At 53.1% G+C, this 17,516-nt stretch overlaps 1 protein-coding gene across 1 annotated transcript; it reads right to left on the bottom strand.

The window, feature by feature from the left end:
- Window positions 1–945: 945 nt before the first annotated feature.
- LOC119101456 (cytochrome P450 4V2-like) lies at window positions 946–2,107 on the bottom strand. Its single transcript, XM_037224797.1, has one exon. It carries the CDS (start codon window positions 2,048–2,050, stop codon window positions 1,169–1,171), a length of 882 nt encoding a protein of 293 aa, XP_037080692.1. The 5' UTR covers window positions 2,051–2,107; the 3' UTR covers window positions 946–1,168.
- Window positions 2,108–17,516: the final 15,409 nt, after the last annotated feature.

Here is a 17,516-nt window from a genome sequence, read left to right as displayed (position 1 = left end):
CATGCGCACCACCCCGCTATGGCGCCTGGAACACCTGATTCAGGGATTTTTTCCATCGCTGGGCGGCCGGCCTCGGCTTCCAGAGCCAGCGCGGCCGCCACATGCCATCTGGCGAGAGTTCTTCGAACTAGCTGAATATTGGTGCCGATTACAGCCGAGGCCTGCTCCATACACGAGACGGTGCCCGTCTTCCATGCAAAGCGCCCGCACCATGTCGACTGCGGAACGGCACGCGAGTGCCGTATCGCCGCGGGTGAAATTTTTTACAGGGCAACGGTACTAAAAATTTGGCGGACGGTCACGTCTTTATATTTTCATGGTGCACTGGAAAATCTTCAAGGGCCGCGAGTATCCGCCATCAATCGGACACGGATTTTCAGCCCATGCTACTCATGAAAGCATACACCATTTTACGTATGTAATCTGAACCATTTGTTGATGGATGGCTTTGCGGGATCCAGGCTTCCGCTAAGCAGAGCTTGTTGCGTGAGCACTCCAACCACCGACCGTACAGTTTTCAGGTCAACGGTAGGGTTTGGTGGCGAACGTTTAGCGTGCCGCCAAGCACGGCACGGCCATGTGACGTCACGCAACCTTTAGCGCGGTCGTCACCACCGGCTGCAGACCATATCTGTCAAGGACAAACAATGAGCACCTAAAGCGACTCGAACCCCATTAGGTTGTTAGATGTCACTCATGTCGCCTAAAGAGACTCCTTTTCATCCATTTTCTTTCTCTCTACGAGCTCTTTTCAAGCTCGTAGCCTTCTTACTTCGAATTGTGCAGAGGCTGTATTTATCTACCCTACGTAAGCGCCCGGGGGTAGCACCAGGGGCACTGTCATTGGCCATTTGCTACGGGGGCAAATACCCGCTCCCCCCCCCTCCCCCCCCCCCTCCAGTCCGTTCTCCGCAATGTGAGGCACAACGCGTGGAACCCGTCCCGGAAGTCGTAAAACTTGACGGCTGTTCGTGATCACACGTACCAGTTCAGCGACAGCTGAATGCCATTTCAGCGCGAGGCGTCCACATCCAACGGGCTGAAAACCTTTTTAACAACTTTTTTTCTTCGATTCATCAAGCCTACTCCCTTCAAATGTAGGCACCAAGACATGACACCGAGTACACCTCCTCGAGGCACACATAGTGCTGAGAACGACCCCCGAGAGTCACTCGCGGTCACGCGGAACGAACCGGATTTCGACGGGGCCATTGCTCTGGAGCGTGAGGCAGACGTTCATCATGCTCTCGTCGTACTGGCGGCGCGACTCGATGCGGAACTCCCTGAGCACGGCCGAGATGACGGCCTTCTCCTCCATGAGCGCGAACCTCTGGCCGATGCAGTTGCGCGGCCCGGCCGAGAAGGGCAGGTAGCTGTAGGGGTGCCGGCCGGCGGAGCGCTCCGGCTGGAACCGGTCCGGCTCGAACCGGTCCGGGTCGGGCCAGTGGCGCGGGTCACGGTGGATCATGTGCGGGAAGAAGAGTACGTTCGTGCCCGCCGGCACTTCGTAGCCCAGGATCTGAGCCGCCTCGGACAGCGTTCGGGAGTAGGAGGCCACGGGAGGGCAGACGCGCATCGATTCCTTGATGGTCCATTCCAGATACTTCATCTGGGCCAGGTCGTCTCTAGTCGGCGGTGTGTCGCGTCCGGCCATGACTTCGTCCAGTTCATCGTGGATCTTACGCTGCACCTCCGGCATCCTGCCGATGTTAAACAGCGCCCAAGTGATTCCTGATGATGTAGTGTCGTGGCCCGCGAACATGAATGTGTCCACCTCCTCGCGGATTTCTTCGTCAGTCAAAACAGTTCCATCCTTCGCGCTGGACAGCAGCAGGTCCAGGAATGCCAAACGCTTCTTGCTTGGTGTTTCACTGAACATGCTCGATTTGCCTTTCTTTAGAAGCATCTTCTTCTCCCTTATCACCGACCGGGTAAATGAGTGCAGTGAGGTTAACGCCTTGTCCTGTTCATGTTTCCAACCTAGGAGCCAGAAGATGAACTTGTTCCTGAACCGGGACTTAAGGAACCTCATGCGAATGATGTTGCCCATCGTCTGGAGGGAGGCCTTGTACTCGGAAGCAGAGTTCGACTGCGGGCTGAAGTTCACGCCCATTGCCGCCTCACAAACCACGTCCAGCGTGACGTCCCAGATCAACGGCCAGACATCGATGAAGCCGGTGCCGGCCTCTCGCAGCCGCCGCATGAGCGCGCCGCTGCGCTCATTCATCACCTCCAGGTACGGCTCCAGGATGGCGAAGTGGAAGGCGGGCGTGATGAGCTTGCGATGCGCGTGCCATTTGTGACCGGTGCTGGTGATAAGGCCAAGGCCCAGCCAGGGTCGCAACATATCGTAGCTGGTGCTCTTGTCCAGAAAGCGCTTGTTGCTCAGAACCGGCTCGGCAGCTTCGGCTGAAGACAACACTACGTAGTGGTAAGAGCCGAAACAGACGTGCATAACGCCCGGGAAACGCTCACAAAGTCCTCGCATCACCGACACGAACTCGTGCGTGTGCCGTGGCATGTCTAGCAGGTTGCCAAGAAGCGGGTACGCTGGCGGGCCGGGAATCTTCTGCAGGATCTTCGCCCGGGGCGATAGGTAACCGAACAGCACGGCGATGGCGACCAAGAAGATCAGAACGGGAATGCAAGACGAACATGCTTCGATCAGGTGGGAGAGAATGAGCACCATGGCAGCAGCGGTCTTGAGATTCTTCCGCACCCGGCACCGGTGAAGTTTCACTGCGCACCGCTGTTACAGGCGCCGGAGTCGGCAGCACCGCACCGATGCCCGTCCCCGCCTCAGTTCTGCTCCGGCTGAAGGTCACGTCGCCCGGCAACTGCAAGCGGCGGCAGCGGCAGCGCCCTCTGTAAGTGGCAGCTCGACGCAGCCCGCACGCGCGATGGAGCGACGGCCACCAGGATTTGCGACAGGGCTGGCGGTACTTGGATTTTGACGGACAGCCTTATTTATTAGGTCACAGCCCAGGTCATAGCAGCTGTGCACTGCACACTGACCATAAAAAAACACAAATAATATGTTGTGCCTTCGAATCAATGAAGTATTGTTCACGGTGTTATGTTCAAAGGTGGTTTACCGCGACAAACCGTACTCTAATTGTCCACCTCTTAAAGTACTTACGTTTTCATCTCTACCTGGCCATCTTGACACACAGTCTTGCATGAAAGCCCACGCATGTGGTGTCGCCTGTAGCCCTGCCGGCTCGAGAACACCAGGATTGACGACGAGTAGGATTTTTCTTTTGTGTTTCATTTTTTCTTTTTCTGTTGTGTGGTGCTATCGCGTGCTGCAAACTTCCCGACGTGATTTTCACCGCAATCTGTCACAGCGCACCGCTGTGAACGGTGACAGCGGACCGCCACTTCCTGCGCCATTTTTGCCCCATCCCGGGACGCCGGCCGTCCCTCAACGTACGTGGGAGCTACTTTGAGGCAGAAATTCGAGCTCTGCATCATGGTCAGAACTGGTGCGACCCTGCTGCTAGCCTAGCAGCGGCGCGCCCGTCATCTGTGCGCTGTCGGCGACGCTCCGCCAGCTCCGGGAATTTTACACTCCCCGAGCCAGGCTAGCTCGTGGAACGCTCCAAGTTCCGCTAGCGAGCCCAGGCCCCCACGAGTCAACCGCTGACTACGTCGCTGCTCTGCACAGCCTGGCTCGATCCTGTCAGTTTGGCCCCATGGAGTGCGAAATGATCGGGATGTGGTGATTGAGAAGACTCACCACCAGCGTCTCCGGGAACGGTTCCTGCAGGACAGGGGCCTGACCTTGGAGAAGATTCTCAGTCTCGCGAAGAGTTACCAACACTCCTCGCGCGAGGCTGCCTTCATCACCACTCCAGCGATAGCAACAACGCCACCTGCAGCCACAGTGGCCAAGGTCACCAGGACCAGAGGCCACGGGCGGCACCCCCAGCAGCAGCCGAACGACAGCACTAGTGACCACTGCACCAATCGTGGACGTGCTGACCATGCTCCCAGGGATGCAGCTTGTCCTGCCCGCAAGACTGCCTGCCACTCTTGCGCGGAGAAGGGACACTTCGCCAGCTGGTGCCGTGGTGGCAGCAGTGCAGCCATTGCCGGGTCAGTTCAACGAGGCCACAAACCAGTTGTCAAGGAGCTCCACATGCTGGCCTGCTCCTCAGAGGCCTCTGGCCCAACTCGTCTCACCTGACAGGTGGTGGCACCACCCAGGATGTGCCACTGCATGTGGACACAGGTGCAACATGTTGCCTGCTCAGCCTCAGCCGTTCCAAGCAACTCTTCCCTGGTGTGTCCTACCAGCTATCCAGCGCTCGGCTGTTCGTGTTCGGTTTCAGTCACCAGACTCTCACCATACCAGCGGCGCTGCCTGTCCCTGTCACCCACAATGGCAACCAAGTGGTACGCGTCCTTCTACCTAGTTGAGATGCCCGGCAAGGAAGCCATCATGGGGATGGACCTGCTGAGTGTTGGTCATCATGCTCCACCCAGCCTGCCACGCTGTGTACACAATGACAGCAGGTTCGACACCCGAGTACCACCCAGCCTACCACACTGTGTGTACAGTGACAGCAGGTTCGACACCCGAGTACCTCCCAGCCTCCCGCACTGTGTATACAGTGACAGCAGGTTCGACACCCGAGTACCACCCAGCCTCTCACACTGTGTGTACAGTGACAGCAGGTTCGACACCCGAGTACCTCCCAGCCATTGAAGGGTACCAGCACCTTATCAAACTAAAGCCAGATGCTGTGTCCACAGCTTACAAGCTTCGTAGACTGACTCTGTGAGTGAGGGATGAGGTGTTGGCTGAGGTGCAGCACTTGCATGAAGCAGGCATCATCCGGAGGATCGACGCCTCCCAGTGGGCGAGCCCGCTCACGGTGTCTCGCAAAAAGGACGGCAGCATCAGGATCTCTGTGGTCCTGCGAGGCCCCAACTCCCAGGCCGTGGCAGAGGTGCACCCTCTCCCCACCACCGACGAGCTCGAGTCCAAGCTCCGCGCATCGGTCTACAGCCGGATCGACCTGAAGACGGCCCACCGTCAGCTGCGCCTGCACGAGGAGTCCCGCGACATCACCGCCTTCCTCGCCGGATAGCCTGATGCATGAAACAAGGGTCCCGTTCGGCCTGGTGTCCAGCGGCGGCGCCTTCCAAAAGCTCTTGAGTAACCTGCTTCAGGGCATCGAGGGCTGTGGCCACTACCTGGGTGACATCCTGTTGGCTGGCCGCGATCAGCAGGAACATGATAAGGGTCTCCGCACCGTGCTGGACCGCCTCTATCAGGTCACCGTCACCATCAACATGGAGAAGTCCTCATTCAGCCAGGTGTGGGTGGAGTTCTGCGGACGTCAGCTGTCCCAAAACGGAGTGGTCCCACTCCTGTCTGCCACCAAGGCCGCGGTCGAGGCCCTGCCTCCCACTAACGTGTAGGAGCTCCGTAACCTCCTGGGCACAACTGGCTGGTCCAGCCGATTCGTGCCCCAGTACTCACCAGTGGCCAGGCCTCTTGCTGCCATGCTGTCTTTCATCTCTGCGAGACCGGTGATGAAGCCCTTCAACGCGAGCCTCCGCCCCGCTGTGATGTCCGACGCCAGTAACCGCGGCGCAGGCGCCGTCCTGACCCAAGTTCAGCCAGACGGTGCTGAACGTTCCGTCGCGTACTGGTCACGATCGTTCACCGACACAGAGTGACGCTACTCTGTTTTTTTTTCTCTCGAAAAGAAGGCCCTCAGTGCCGTCAACGCTATGGAGCATTGGCGGGTGTACCTGTGAGGCCGCTCCTTCACCCTGAAGACGGGCAACCCGGCGCTCACGACGCTGCTCACGCCGAAGTCGGCCATCTGCGCCGGCGAGCGGGTCGCCAGATGACAGGCCCGTCTGCTGCCGTACTCGTGCGCGGTGGATTACCGCCCCGGCCACAGCGTACCGGTCGCCGACACCCTGTCCCGCCTCCCACTGTCGGACACGGCGGCCGCCGAGACCGACAGTGACGAAACCGTCGCCCTTGTCACCGACGAGGCTACCGACGAGGACGCCATCCGCGCGGCGTCCGCCGCCGATCCAGTCCTGGCGGAGCTGCGGTCGACCATCCGCACCGGCTGGCCGGACGCCGCGCAAAAGTGACCGCCACAGACACACGACTTTTACGCCGTGCGGCATGAGCTGCAAGTGTGTGAAGACGGCATTGTGCTGCGGGGCCCGTACCGCGCCGGCGTCCCGGTCGCTCTGCGCACCAAGTACCTGGAGCTGGCCCACCCGCGAGCGCGACGGCGTGGTGCGCACCAAATAGACCCTAAGCGATCTGGCGTGGTGGTCCGGGATGGCGAAGGTCGCTGCAGGACTGGTCACAGACTGCCCGGCCTGCCACGCCAAGGACGCCGTGCTGGCACGGCAGGCGCGCCCCGCGCCGCTCCAGCCGGCCGCTCTCCCGGACCGGCCGTGGGCCAGACATGGACTCATCATTGCGGGCCAGAACCACGGTGCACCACCGTCCGCCAGATACACCATAACAATGATAGAGGTCGTTTAGATGCCAACAAGGCGTTTAGGTGTTAACAAATGTCGGAAGGTCATTTACTGAAATGTATGTGGTCATTTACTGAAATAGTCCGACAGCGACTGTGGAGACTGAGGACGTCATCCGGTTTCTCAGTCTGGCCTGGTCCCGAGAGGGGTTCTGCGCAGGGCTGGCGATGGACAATGGCCTGCAGTTTACCAGTGAGAAGTTCCGCTAGTGCCTCACCGAACGCGGGAGGCGTTCGGTGAGGCACTAGCGGAACTAGTGGGTCGGCCACGCGGCGACGCCGCAGTGGAGCGGCTCAACTGAGAGGTGAAGGCGTGGGTCCACGGAGTCACACAACTGGTACGGCGCACGGCTGCGAACCTCATAAACCACGTGCGCCAGCGTCTCGTGCAGCACAGGGCAACACCGCACTGCACCACCGGCGAGTCGCCTTCCGTGCTGCTGCACGGACATCGCATGCGCCTCAACCTGCCGGCCGCCACAGTGGCGCCGCCACGCGATGGCGCACTTAGGCGCCGAGTTGAGAACGGCCCGAACCGCGAGCTGCGGACTTCCTCGAAAGAGCGCCGCCGCTTTCTGCCCCGGCGTCTGATGTAAATACGTGACTGGAAATATGTAAGCCTTTGAGGGCTGGCGGATCCAGTGCCCATAGATGGTTCACCGTGACAAACCGTGCTCATGTGCGCCTTTTAAGGTACCAGCCGTTTCACCTCTACCCGGCCATTGGGAAATACAGTCTTACGTTGAAAACCCAAGCGTGTTATCTCGTGTGTAGTCCTGCCGTTCCGAGAGTACAATACACGGTTCCTCTGACCGAGATGATGCCGAGATGACCCGAAAACAGATGGTGACATCCAATCGGCTATGCGCTGACAGTCACTACATTATTGCCTTTGGGTGCGACAAACGGATGCGATTTCCCACTCAGGTCAAGGAGCTGGAACCCCCTTCAACTTTGAGAAAAAGGGGGCCAAAAGATGGGAGGAGGCTTGTTTTTTGTCGCATTTTGGGAGGAACTTCGGTCATTTTGCGCTGCTCAGCTCCCAACTTTGTGAGATCCCTTGGTGCATCATGCCACCACCCATGGTGGTCGCTGATATTTGAATTTAAAATGATTGTCCTGATCGGGCGCCATATAACTTAATGATTTTCCATACCGTCGTCGCGAAAAATTTGTCCTCTGTACCGACAATGGGGAAAGGGGTCTAAGGTCCGATGCAGCCTCACCCCTTGGCTGCGTCGCTGTAAAAAAGCTTGAGTATACGCAAAAAAACAGCCGTTCCCAAGTGTACGCCATTTCCCCTTTACTTGGGCAGCGAGGGGGTGGACCGGCAGCACAAACATTCGTGCCCTCTCCCCCCTCCCCGCTGCGTCGGGGCACGTGAAGAAGCGGGGCTGTCCTTTACTTGCAACCAGCCACTGCCTGCAAGGTTAACATCATGATCAGGCAAAACTTCGCACGCTATTTATTAGTAATGCATTTCCTTGTGCGCTAAACCTCGTATTCAGGTATTCGCATCGCATTGCTCTGTACGCAAATCGGGTGCGTAAATATTCGCACGTGCAAATCTTCGTATCCGCAAACTGCGATTTCTTTGGACAGCATTTCTTTCTGTAAACATTTCCTGCTACCCTGTTTCTTCGTGCAAGCATCTACTCGCGTCGTGTTTCTTACCATACGCCGTTATTTGGATTCCGTTTCTTGGTAAATCCTTCGATCGCATTTCTTCACACGCGCCATTCTTCACATCGCATTTGTTTCCATGGGCTACACTTCATATCACGTTTTGTTTCGCGTACGCCTCACTCTGCATCGCATTTTTTCGCCTTCGCAATCCTTCGTATGAAATTCGTGGTCCTGAGAGGAAAAACGTTGGTTAGAAGTGAGCGCTTACTTTTTGGACAAAGTTCAGTCGTTATTATCATCAAGTAAGGATTTGGTTTCGACAGATCCATGTGTTGTTCGTGCCTACAGAAAAGTGACTGATTCTTCCACGGTCGCTCAATTTATTATCGCTTCGGTGTTCAAGGAATTATCGTACAGTTTTTTTCTTTTCAGTTGCTAGATCAGACGCGCACAATTCGATCAACAATACCGGCTTTCTCGGAATCCTCATGAATACCTCAGCGTTTCCACTGAAACATCTGACCATGCAAGGAGCAGTCTCATTTTACTCCCTGTTCACCAACATGTAAGTAATACATTTCATTCACCTTACTCGTTCTAATGTGGTTGGTCGGTAATGTATACAATACATAAATGCGTCAGAATGTTTGCGTAATAAATGCTACGAAAGCTTGAAACACTGCTTAGACAAAGGGATGTGCGAACACGAGACTATTGTACCGCGAACTCAACGAAACGTTATACTTTGGATCTGATTTCTCCCCACGACGTTTACCACAGTGGCTCTCCTCGGGGGCGCACTTATGATCGGTGACAAAAAGGGACAACTTTGCGAGCCCATTGGTGACAACAATGTCAAAAATAGAAACAGATTACAGCATGCCAGACCGTATAACAACATGCCATCACAGTTGGACGAAACTCAGCCCTGCGTGTTGGTCTGTGCTCACTATCGCTTCCAGCGCGAGCTTGCGCAAAGCGCATGTCGAAACGTTGATACTTCGCTGTTTGAGCAAATCGAGCCACAGCATGTTGCCAAACATGTTAGCTTTAATAAGGATGTTTTGATGTAGGTGAAGCGAATATACTACAGACTATACTATGCCACTGCTGACGTCACAGATCATCAGTGCATTTCACATATTGCTCCAGCCAGGACTCACTTTACATACGAAACAGCATGAAATACCAAATAACTAAGCTTTATACTAGTCATAAGAATCGTGGCCGATCAGGACATCTTGTGACGAACGTGATCAGTTCGCTACGCGGCGTTTTAAATCAGTCGTGCCGCTTGAGACAGATGGGCTAGAATGTTCGCCACACGGTAATGAATTGGGTTCAATGCAAGACTGCAGGCTGCCGTTGATTTTATTCGTGTCGTGAGAAGCTGACTGGCTTGAAAAGGGTAGCTAAACATAAGTTGTTGTTTTTTAGGGCGCTGCCTAGCTTTTCTAAGGATCTGCCATGGAGAGCGTCCCTGGTAACAGCGTTCGAAGCTCTGCCAGTCTGGGAGGCTTGTTGTTTGTTGATGCCTGGGCTGTAGCTTCAAGGGTCAATCCCGGGGGATGTTGGAGTGACACATGTCAGGGATTCGTCCCGGGATTCTTGCTGCTGAACTGGGCAGCGACTTTGGGGCAAGAGGTCGAGCATCGCTGGTGTGGGCCTTGAACATTACCCGTTGCACCTTAGACTTAGGGTACTGACCGGTGGACAGGTGTGAGATCAAACACTTTCAAATGTTATCATATTGTGCATAGAGCTAAATGAATGTGATATAGATGCTTAAAAAATGTCGTCTACATCTGCTGATACCAATGCTGTTTGAGATTCGCGCTATTTGATTGGATAATGTCAGGGGTATCAATTTTTGTAAATCATGGGGGGGGGGGGCAGTGCCCGATGACCCACCCCACTACCCGCACCATTTTTTTCGCAATGGACTTAGCCCACTTTATTCTGATAAAGAGTAACCAATATCTCAATTTTCACATGATTAGGAGTTGTAGATAATCTAAGCAGCGTAGTTATCATGCAGGCGCAGATCTCGAAGGGCGGGGGAGGGGCACTAGGGGCATGCGCCCCTTCAGGCCGGAAAGTGAATGCACCTTTCTAGAGGCCACCGCAAGGCGCCGAAGTCACTCTTCTATGGCGGACACGGGCGGTGTCACGTATTTTTATGTGGAGGACGGGGACTGAATTCCTTATTAATGGCTTATGTCATTTCCATGCTCCGGAGCTTTTCGCTTTAACTCCACAAACCGTTACGCGTTTGACGGCCCTATGTGTGTAGGTTTATTACATCGTTTATTCGCTCAGCTGCTACCATGTCTATTTGGCGGCGAGAGCAAACACGGTTTTTATTTAGCGGATGGGAGCGTTTGGGGATTTGTAGATACACTTCCCTATACGACAAAATATATGTTTTCTGTCTATGGGTCGATAAACATCCGGTTACCTTAACGGATCCAGTTCCGGGGTTTGGGGAGCAGCCATTCAGCCAAATTGCATTAACTACTCCAATGTTCTTTGTTGGCCTGGGATACTTTGTCTTCTTTGTTGTCCTTTGTTGTCATGTCACAACATCCCGTGGAAAACAACGGGGCTTTATTGAAGTTGCTGTTTTTACGTGACCAGCGAGCGGCGTGTGAAAATTGTGACGGAAATTTGGCGTTGGGATCGCAATTTTTTGAATCATATTGACATACACATATTGGTGATATGTTATTGAGACTAAAAGCAAACTCCTTCAAGTGAATGCATGAAATGCGCTGTATGAATATCGGTGGGGATGAGTTTGTTGTTACTGGTAACTATTTGTATACCTTTAAGTGGAAAAGGCTCCTCTAGATATCACAACTTCTCTGTTTAGTAGACACGCTGCTCAATAGACCACTCCTTGATTACGTCATCGTACATTGCACAACATTGAATTAGAGCCAAATGACGGTCGTTACATCCAGAAATAATGCTCACAGACGCCAGATATGAACGACTCGACAATTATATTTTTCCTTGCCATGATCACCGCATGGATAATGGAATGACAGGATTGTATTTTTTTTCCCGGGACACTGTCTGCTGGTGATGGTGCCACGAGTCAGTCGGCTGCAGCTATCAATGCATCATCAAGGAGTCATTTGAATGATCAAGGTTGTGTCGGTTGATTATGTATTTCCAATGCAGACCGTTGGTGCTCGCATAATGGCATCGTGCGCATACAGTCGTACATGCTACGCACGGCTTAAAATCATTTAAGTTGTTCAGTGTATTTGGGAGGATCATCGTGCACATAGATTAAGAGTGACACTGTTTTGTGTGACACCGTACTTAGGCTTTTGCCCGTGGGCTGCTTGTGTTCTGAACAAACGAATTAACTACTCATATTCCTTTAGATAAAGGCCTCAGCTGAAATATCAATTCAACTATCTTTCCTTTCTCCCGGTGATTATGCGAGGAATACGGCCAACAGTACCGTTTTGACCAAAAATCATCCAGGCTTTGATTTCCTCATCGTTGGTATGAATACTTCCAATGTTTACATTTATATTAATTTTCTCTTAGGGACTATGTACATTTCCGAAAAAAATAATGTGACCAGGTGAGCTCGCACTAAACGGGGTAGGGGAAGGCCTTCTCTACACCTTTGGTGCATGTTCCGGACTGTTAACGAATATGCCGTATGGGAAAAGCTACTCCATGTTTGGGTATGTAACAGCAGAAAGATAGGACAGCTTACTATCCGGCACCCCGCACTGCGCGCTTTTCACTGTGGGAGCTTCTGTCATCCGTAGACCTATCACCAGCAGGCGCTCCCGACGTTCAGCGGCTGAAGAGGCGAATGATGCAGATGCAGGCCCAGCACCGAACTATTCGCCTGAACCGGCGCCGGGATTGCTCGCCTGCTGCGTCAGGTGTGAGCTGGCGCCGGGGATTGCTCGCCTGCTGCGCCAGGTGTGAACTGGCGCCGGGATTGCTCGCCTGCTGCGCCAGGTGTGAACTGGCGCCGGGATTGCTCGCCTGCTGCGCCAGGTGTGAACTGGCGCCGGGATTGCTCGCCTGCTGCGCCAGGTGTGAACCGGCGCCGGGATTGCTCGCCTGCTGCGCCAGGTGTGAACTGGCGCCGGGGACTGCTCGCCTGCTGCGCCAGGTGTGAACTGGCGCCGGGATTGCTCGCCTGCTGTGCCAGGTGTGAACTGGCGCCGGGATTGCTCGCCTGCTGCGCCAGGTGTGAACCGGCGCCGGGATTGCTCGCCTGCTGCGCCAGGTGTGAACTGGCGCCGGGGACTGCTCGCCTGCTGCGCCAGGTGTGAACTGGCGCCGGGGATTGCTCGCCTGCTGCGTCAGGTGTCAGCTGGCGCCGGGGATTGCTTGCCTGCTGCGCCAAGTGTGCTACCAGCTCCCACCGAAAACAGGAGGATTGCTCGCCTGCTGCGCCAGGTGTGCTACCAGCTCCCACCGAAAACAAGGGGATTGCTCGCCTGCTGCGCCAGGCATGCTACCAGCTCCAACCGAAAACAGGGGACCTGCAACGTGTCCAGACCAGTGACATCTAATCCAGCATCATCAACTCAAGTCGTTCAACTTAGTAATTCAGCTGGCATCGACTGGCCGAGGTTCGACAGAAGGCCTGAAAAGTGTCGCCAAAGCTGTCCCACTATGCTCTATCAGCCGGAAGGTCTATGCATTCGTTCGGCATGTCAGGGGGGTCCCTGCCTCCAGACGGCACGCTGACAAGGTAGATGCCTGGCTCCCAGCTTGGTACCGGCATCCTCCATGGAACTCCAGCCAATCTCAAGTCAGCCCATCCGGATGCTAAAGCTAGCAGGGGAGACGATGGACACGCTGGGGCGCATCTCCTGCCTCTGCTTCCACTAGATGACATTGCACAATCGACGGTCGTGTGACTACATCCTTTTTCCACACGATGAATATCGCTATCAGCTGATCCGCTGCATTGAATATGACTTGCCTGAACCTTATGAGGGGCGACTGTGATACGTCTCAGGGTGCATGCTGTTTGGGACTCGAGAGAGTCTTAGCCAGTATTTGCTGAGTATAGGCAGGACGGACCAGCGGGACCTTATTTACCCTCTGCATCATAAAATAAGTAATAATCAGGACCCACGTCCAGCTAATGACTAGGTCCCAGTTGCACATTGACTTGGCTGCTCTGGTTACATGGAGCTGCGCCACTTTGCCTGGCCGGGTACGGGCAGGGGCCCCGGCTGAGGACCCTAAAACGTCTAAGCTTCCTGCGCTTTTATTGCCGACCGATCATGGAATATATTTCGGCCGGGAAGTCAGGGACACGCCGGGCCAGGTCAAGCAGGCCAAAGGCACAGGCCAGGCAAGTCAGGGACACGCGCACACTCGTTTCGTAAAACAATCTTAGCCTTCATCGGTATTTGAACATGCTGTCCTTTCGCGTGGTGTGCCTGACCAGGGCGGCTATAAATATTGACTAAGACCTGGAAGTTTCAGGAGCGAATCCAGGATTTCGTCAGGGGAGAGGGCACGAAACACTATGGGGCCCCCTAGGGTTTGGGGCCCTCTAAAATATCCTTGCATTCCGGTCATTCCTTTTATGAATAAAAACATTATATATATATATATATATATATATAATATATATATATATATATATATACTGTTCGATATCGTTCGATCGTTCGGTATCGTTCGGTACCGTTCGGCTCGGTCAGTCTCTTTCACTCGTCGTCGACACGCATCCGTCGGCTGATGCCATATTTTGAGGTTCGAATATTGGGCCAGGAAGAGGGCATACGCGTCCTCTCCCTGGCGGCGCCCGCGATATAATGTTTCACAAGGCAAAAAAGAGGAAACGTGGGAAGGCAGACTTGTACTGAACACATACATACATATTAAATAAAACGGAACCCATCTTAGTCTACGCAGCTCGATCAAGCCAGGTGTGCTTACCTATGCGCATGCATGGAGCTTACTCATTTTCAACAGAGCATGTTAAATCCTGTGATTTTGAAGCTAACTGTTTCAGAAAAACAGCCAAAATAAACTCAAGCTGGCTGCTAAATGCCATCGAAGGCAAGAACGAACTTCATTTCTAGCCTATTTACGGATAGCCGGCTGGGCGAGGTAATTAGCTGATGGCTGATGACTACTGCAGAAGCTTTACTTGGTTTCAAGGGAGTGCATGCTATCGTAACATTCAAAATATGGTAAGAACGTGATGCACAAGTATAATAAGTCACGCTCAATAGCCAAGGGAAATGACACATGCGACGTCGGCGGCACGTATAATGCTGTTCGACGATCGCACGTAAAAATTCATCGGCGCATATCCGACTGCTTATCTAAGGCTAAGGCACCCATGCCAATAGGGACGAAACATGAGCGACCATGGGCGCCTCAGGACGCAAACAAACAGGCTCTTGTCAACAAGCATAGGGTCCTTAGAGCAAGCAAAAAGAACCCAGGACCAACGTGGTGTGTCCCTACACGACCGGTAGTGCCCCGGCAGGCTGACATGTAAGGCCCCAGTCAAAGCACAGGACCCTCTGAGCAAAGGGGAATTACGCAAGACCATGAATTAATACCCCTGTGCGATCAAGAGCACCCGGGCAGATTAATAGCAGCAGCCTTGACAAGAGTGAAGAGCCCTCCGAAAATGGGGTCGAAGTGAAAAAGCTCTAAATAAAAGTGGAGGGCCCCTAAGCATCGAGTGTTTCGGTGCCTTATCACATGTAAGCTCCAGCAACAGCACAAGGTCCTCCGAGCAAGTGGAAAGAACCCGATATTATATGATGGGCCCTGAACAACTGAGTGCACTCGGGCATATGATGTCCTGGAAAAAGCGTACAGAGCCTTTCGGTAGACCTGGAAAGATCCGTGGAGGAAAACTTGATCGATCGAGAGTGCTCAGGCATGGAAGTAGACACCATCTTAACAGCGGCATTGGGCCCTAATAGAAAATGCGAAAAGATCAAGAGCAACGTGGAAAGTCTCTTAGCGACTGGACTGACTCGGCAAGTGGACACATAGGGTGCGAGCAACAGCGCAATGTCTCTGGCCAGCGCAATGACCCTCAAAATTTCCCCCAAGCAGCACTTCCTCATTCAGCAAAAAACTTAATTTATCTGCTTATGAACTCTTTACTCTTGCCAGCAACCGTTCTTGGTCGTCTGTAGGCCCAAAGACGTGCAATTGTGCCGTGTGCAATGTTTTGTTAGAAAACTGCTTCCGTTCGGCCAGTTGTGAGCTCCTTTGGGGATTAAAGGTTCCCTCGACATGGTTCATGGGGGCATGATTCCGTGCCTTCCCCTCTCCGCCTCCATCCGCCACCGGCCCGAACAGCTTAACAGATGGGGCCCGCCAAGAACACAGGATTATCCACTCAAATAAAAAGCAGCCAAAACACTGCATGGAGAGCCTTGGAATAATCGAGTGTGCCCGAGCAGGTAACAGATGGGAGCCCCCGACAAGAGCGCAGGGCCAGTTCCCGAGCAAGTTATAATATAGGGCCCCCCCGTCAAGAGCGTAGGGACCTCCATTCAAATAGGAAGTCCGTCAACAAGACCAAATGTCGAGAGCCCCGAATGTTCAAGTGTGTCCGAGCAGGTTGACAGATAGGGCCGATTTTCAACTGACAAACATCAGAATACTCACCACAGAAAGAACTAGTGTTCGTCAAAAAGTTTTGAACCCTCAAGGTCACCCTTTAAGGTTGATATTTTGGTATTCCTTCAAGGTCAATGTTTAAGGCGAATATTTTGATGTCTGTAAGTTTAAATCGGTTGGTAGTTTTGGGGTGATATGGAGTTCCCCGTCCTTTGAGCCCGAGTTTGACCTTAAAAAGAACATTGGGAAAATGACCATGAGAGATCAGGACTTTTTCACGGACACTAGTTCTTTTTAGTGTGAATATTCTGGCAGTGGCAGGTTTAAAATTAGCCGGTAATTTTTGGGTGATTAGGAGTTCCCGTCCCCTTGAGTCCGCGTTTGACCTTAAATAATGACCTTGAGAGGTCATGACTTTTTAAGGGCGCTAGTTCTTTCTATGGCGAATATTTTGACAGTTGCAAGTCTTAATCAACCAGTAATTTTGGGGTGATATAAAGTTCCCCGTCGTTTAAGGCCATGCTTGACTTTGAATAATGACCCTGAGAGGTCAGGAATTTGTCACGAACGCTAATTCTATCTGTGGTGAATATTCTGACATTTGCAAGCTGAAAATCGGCCAGCTATCTTTTGGTGATTTCGATTTCTCCGTCATTTGAGCCCGTGTTTGACCTTGAAGGGTGACCTCAAGAAGTTAGGACTTTTTGAAGGAAGCTAGTTCTTTCGGTTGCAAATATTCTGGCGTCTGCAAGTTGAAGATCGGCCGTTAATTTTCTAGTGATATCGAGTTCTCCGTCCTTTGACCTAGCTTTTGAAGTTGAAAGGCAAATTATATTGCAAAATAAGGGTCATTTTTGGTGTCTTCAAGCCACAATTGAAATTGAGATCTTTTTAAAAAAAAAGAAATCAGTACTACTCGCTGAATAAATCGCTGAATAAATTGCTAACTTCACGGATATTCAAGACCCGACATAGAGGTCGCCCAACAATCGAATGTGCCGGAGCAGCTTATTAGAAGGGGCCACGACAAGAACGTAAGGTTCTACATTCAAATAGGAAGTACCCATAACCCAGCGCAGAAGGCCCCAAAAGGTGGACTGTACCCGAGCAGATTATCAGGTGATCCCGAAGGAGCGCGGGGTCCTAAATTCAAACACCAAGACCCGATGTGCAGGGTTCTCGAACAATCCAGTGTGGCCGAACGGCGAGGCGAACAGAGGGGGGCCCGACAAATGCGTAGGCCCCCCGCCCCCATTCAAATAGGATGCACCCAAAACCCGATATAGAGGGCCCCCGAACGACTGAATGTGCCCGAGCAGGTTATTAGATAGGCCCCTGGCAAGAGCGTAGGATCCCCATTCAAATAAAACGTACCCAACGCATAATGTGAAGGCAGGACCTAGGAATGTTCCTTAACAATCAAAGTAACCCTGCAAGTGGGAACATAGGTCCCCCAGAAACAGCATATGGACCCTGGACACCGTAATATGGTTTAGAATTTCCAGTTAACAACTTTTTCAATCATGGAAGATCCTTTCTCTCTTTTCGCTGGCACTTCCCTTTCGCTTGTAGCTGTTCTTGGTGGCCTGGAAATCCAAAGACGTCCAATCTTGTTGAGTTTTGTGTTAAAAAACTGCACCTGTTCGGTCCCCTATGGGCCCCTTCGGAGCCTATGGACCCCTTCGTCGCCCAAGGGGCGGGGGCATGGTCCCGTGGCTAACCCTCTGTATCCGCCCCTAGGAAGTTTCAAGAATTCTGTTGGACAAG

The sequence above is a fragment of the Pollicipes pollicipes genome, unplaced genomic scaffold (assembly GCF_011947565.3).
Source record: "Pollicipes pollicipes isolate AB1234 unplaced genomic scaffold, Ppol_2.1 Scaffold_4881;HRSCAF=5763_pilon_pilon_pilon, whole genome shotgun sequence".
In the NCBI taxonomy this organism is placed as follows: Eukaryota; Metazoa; Arthropoda; class Thecostraca; order Pollicipedomorpha; family Pollicipedidae; genus Pollicipes; species Pollicipes pollicipes.
The sequence above is the reverse complement of the archived record's forward strand: the minus strand, read 5'-3'. Positions and strand labels throughout refer to the sequence as shown.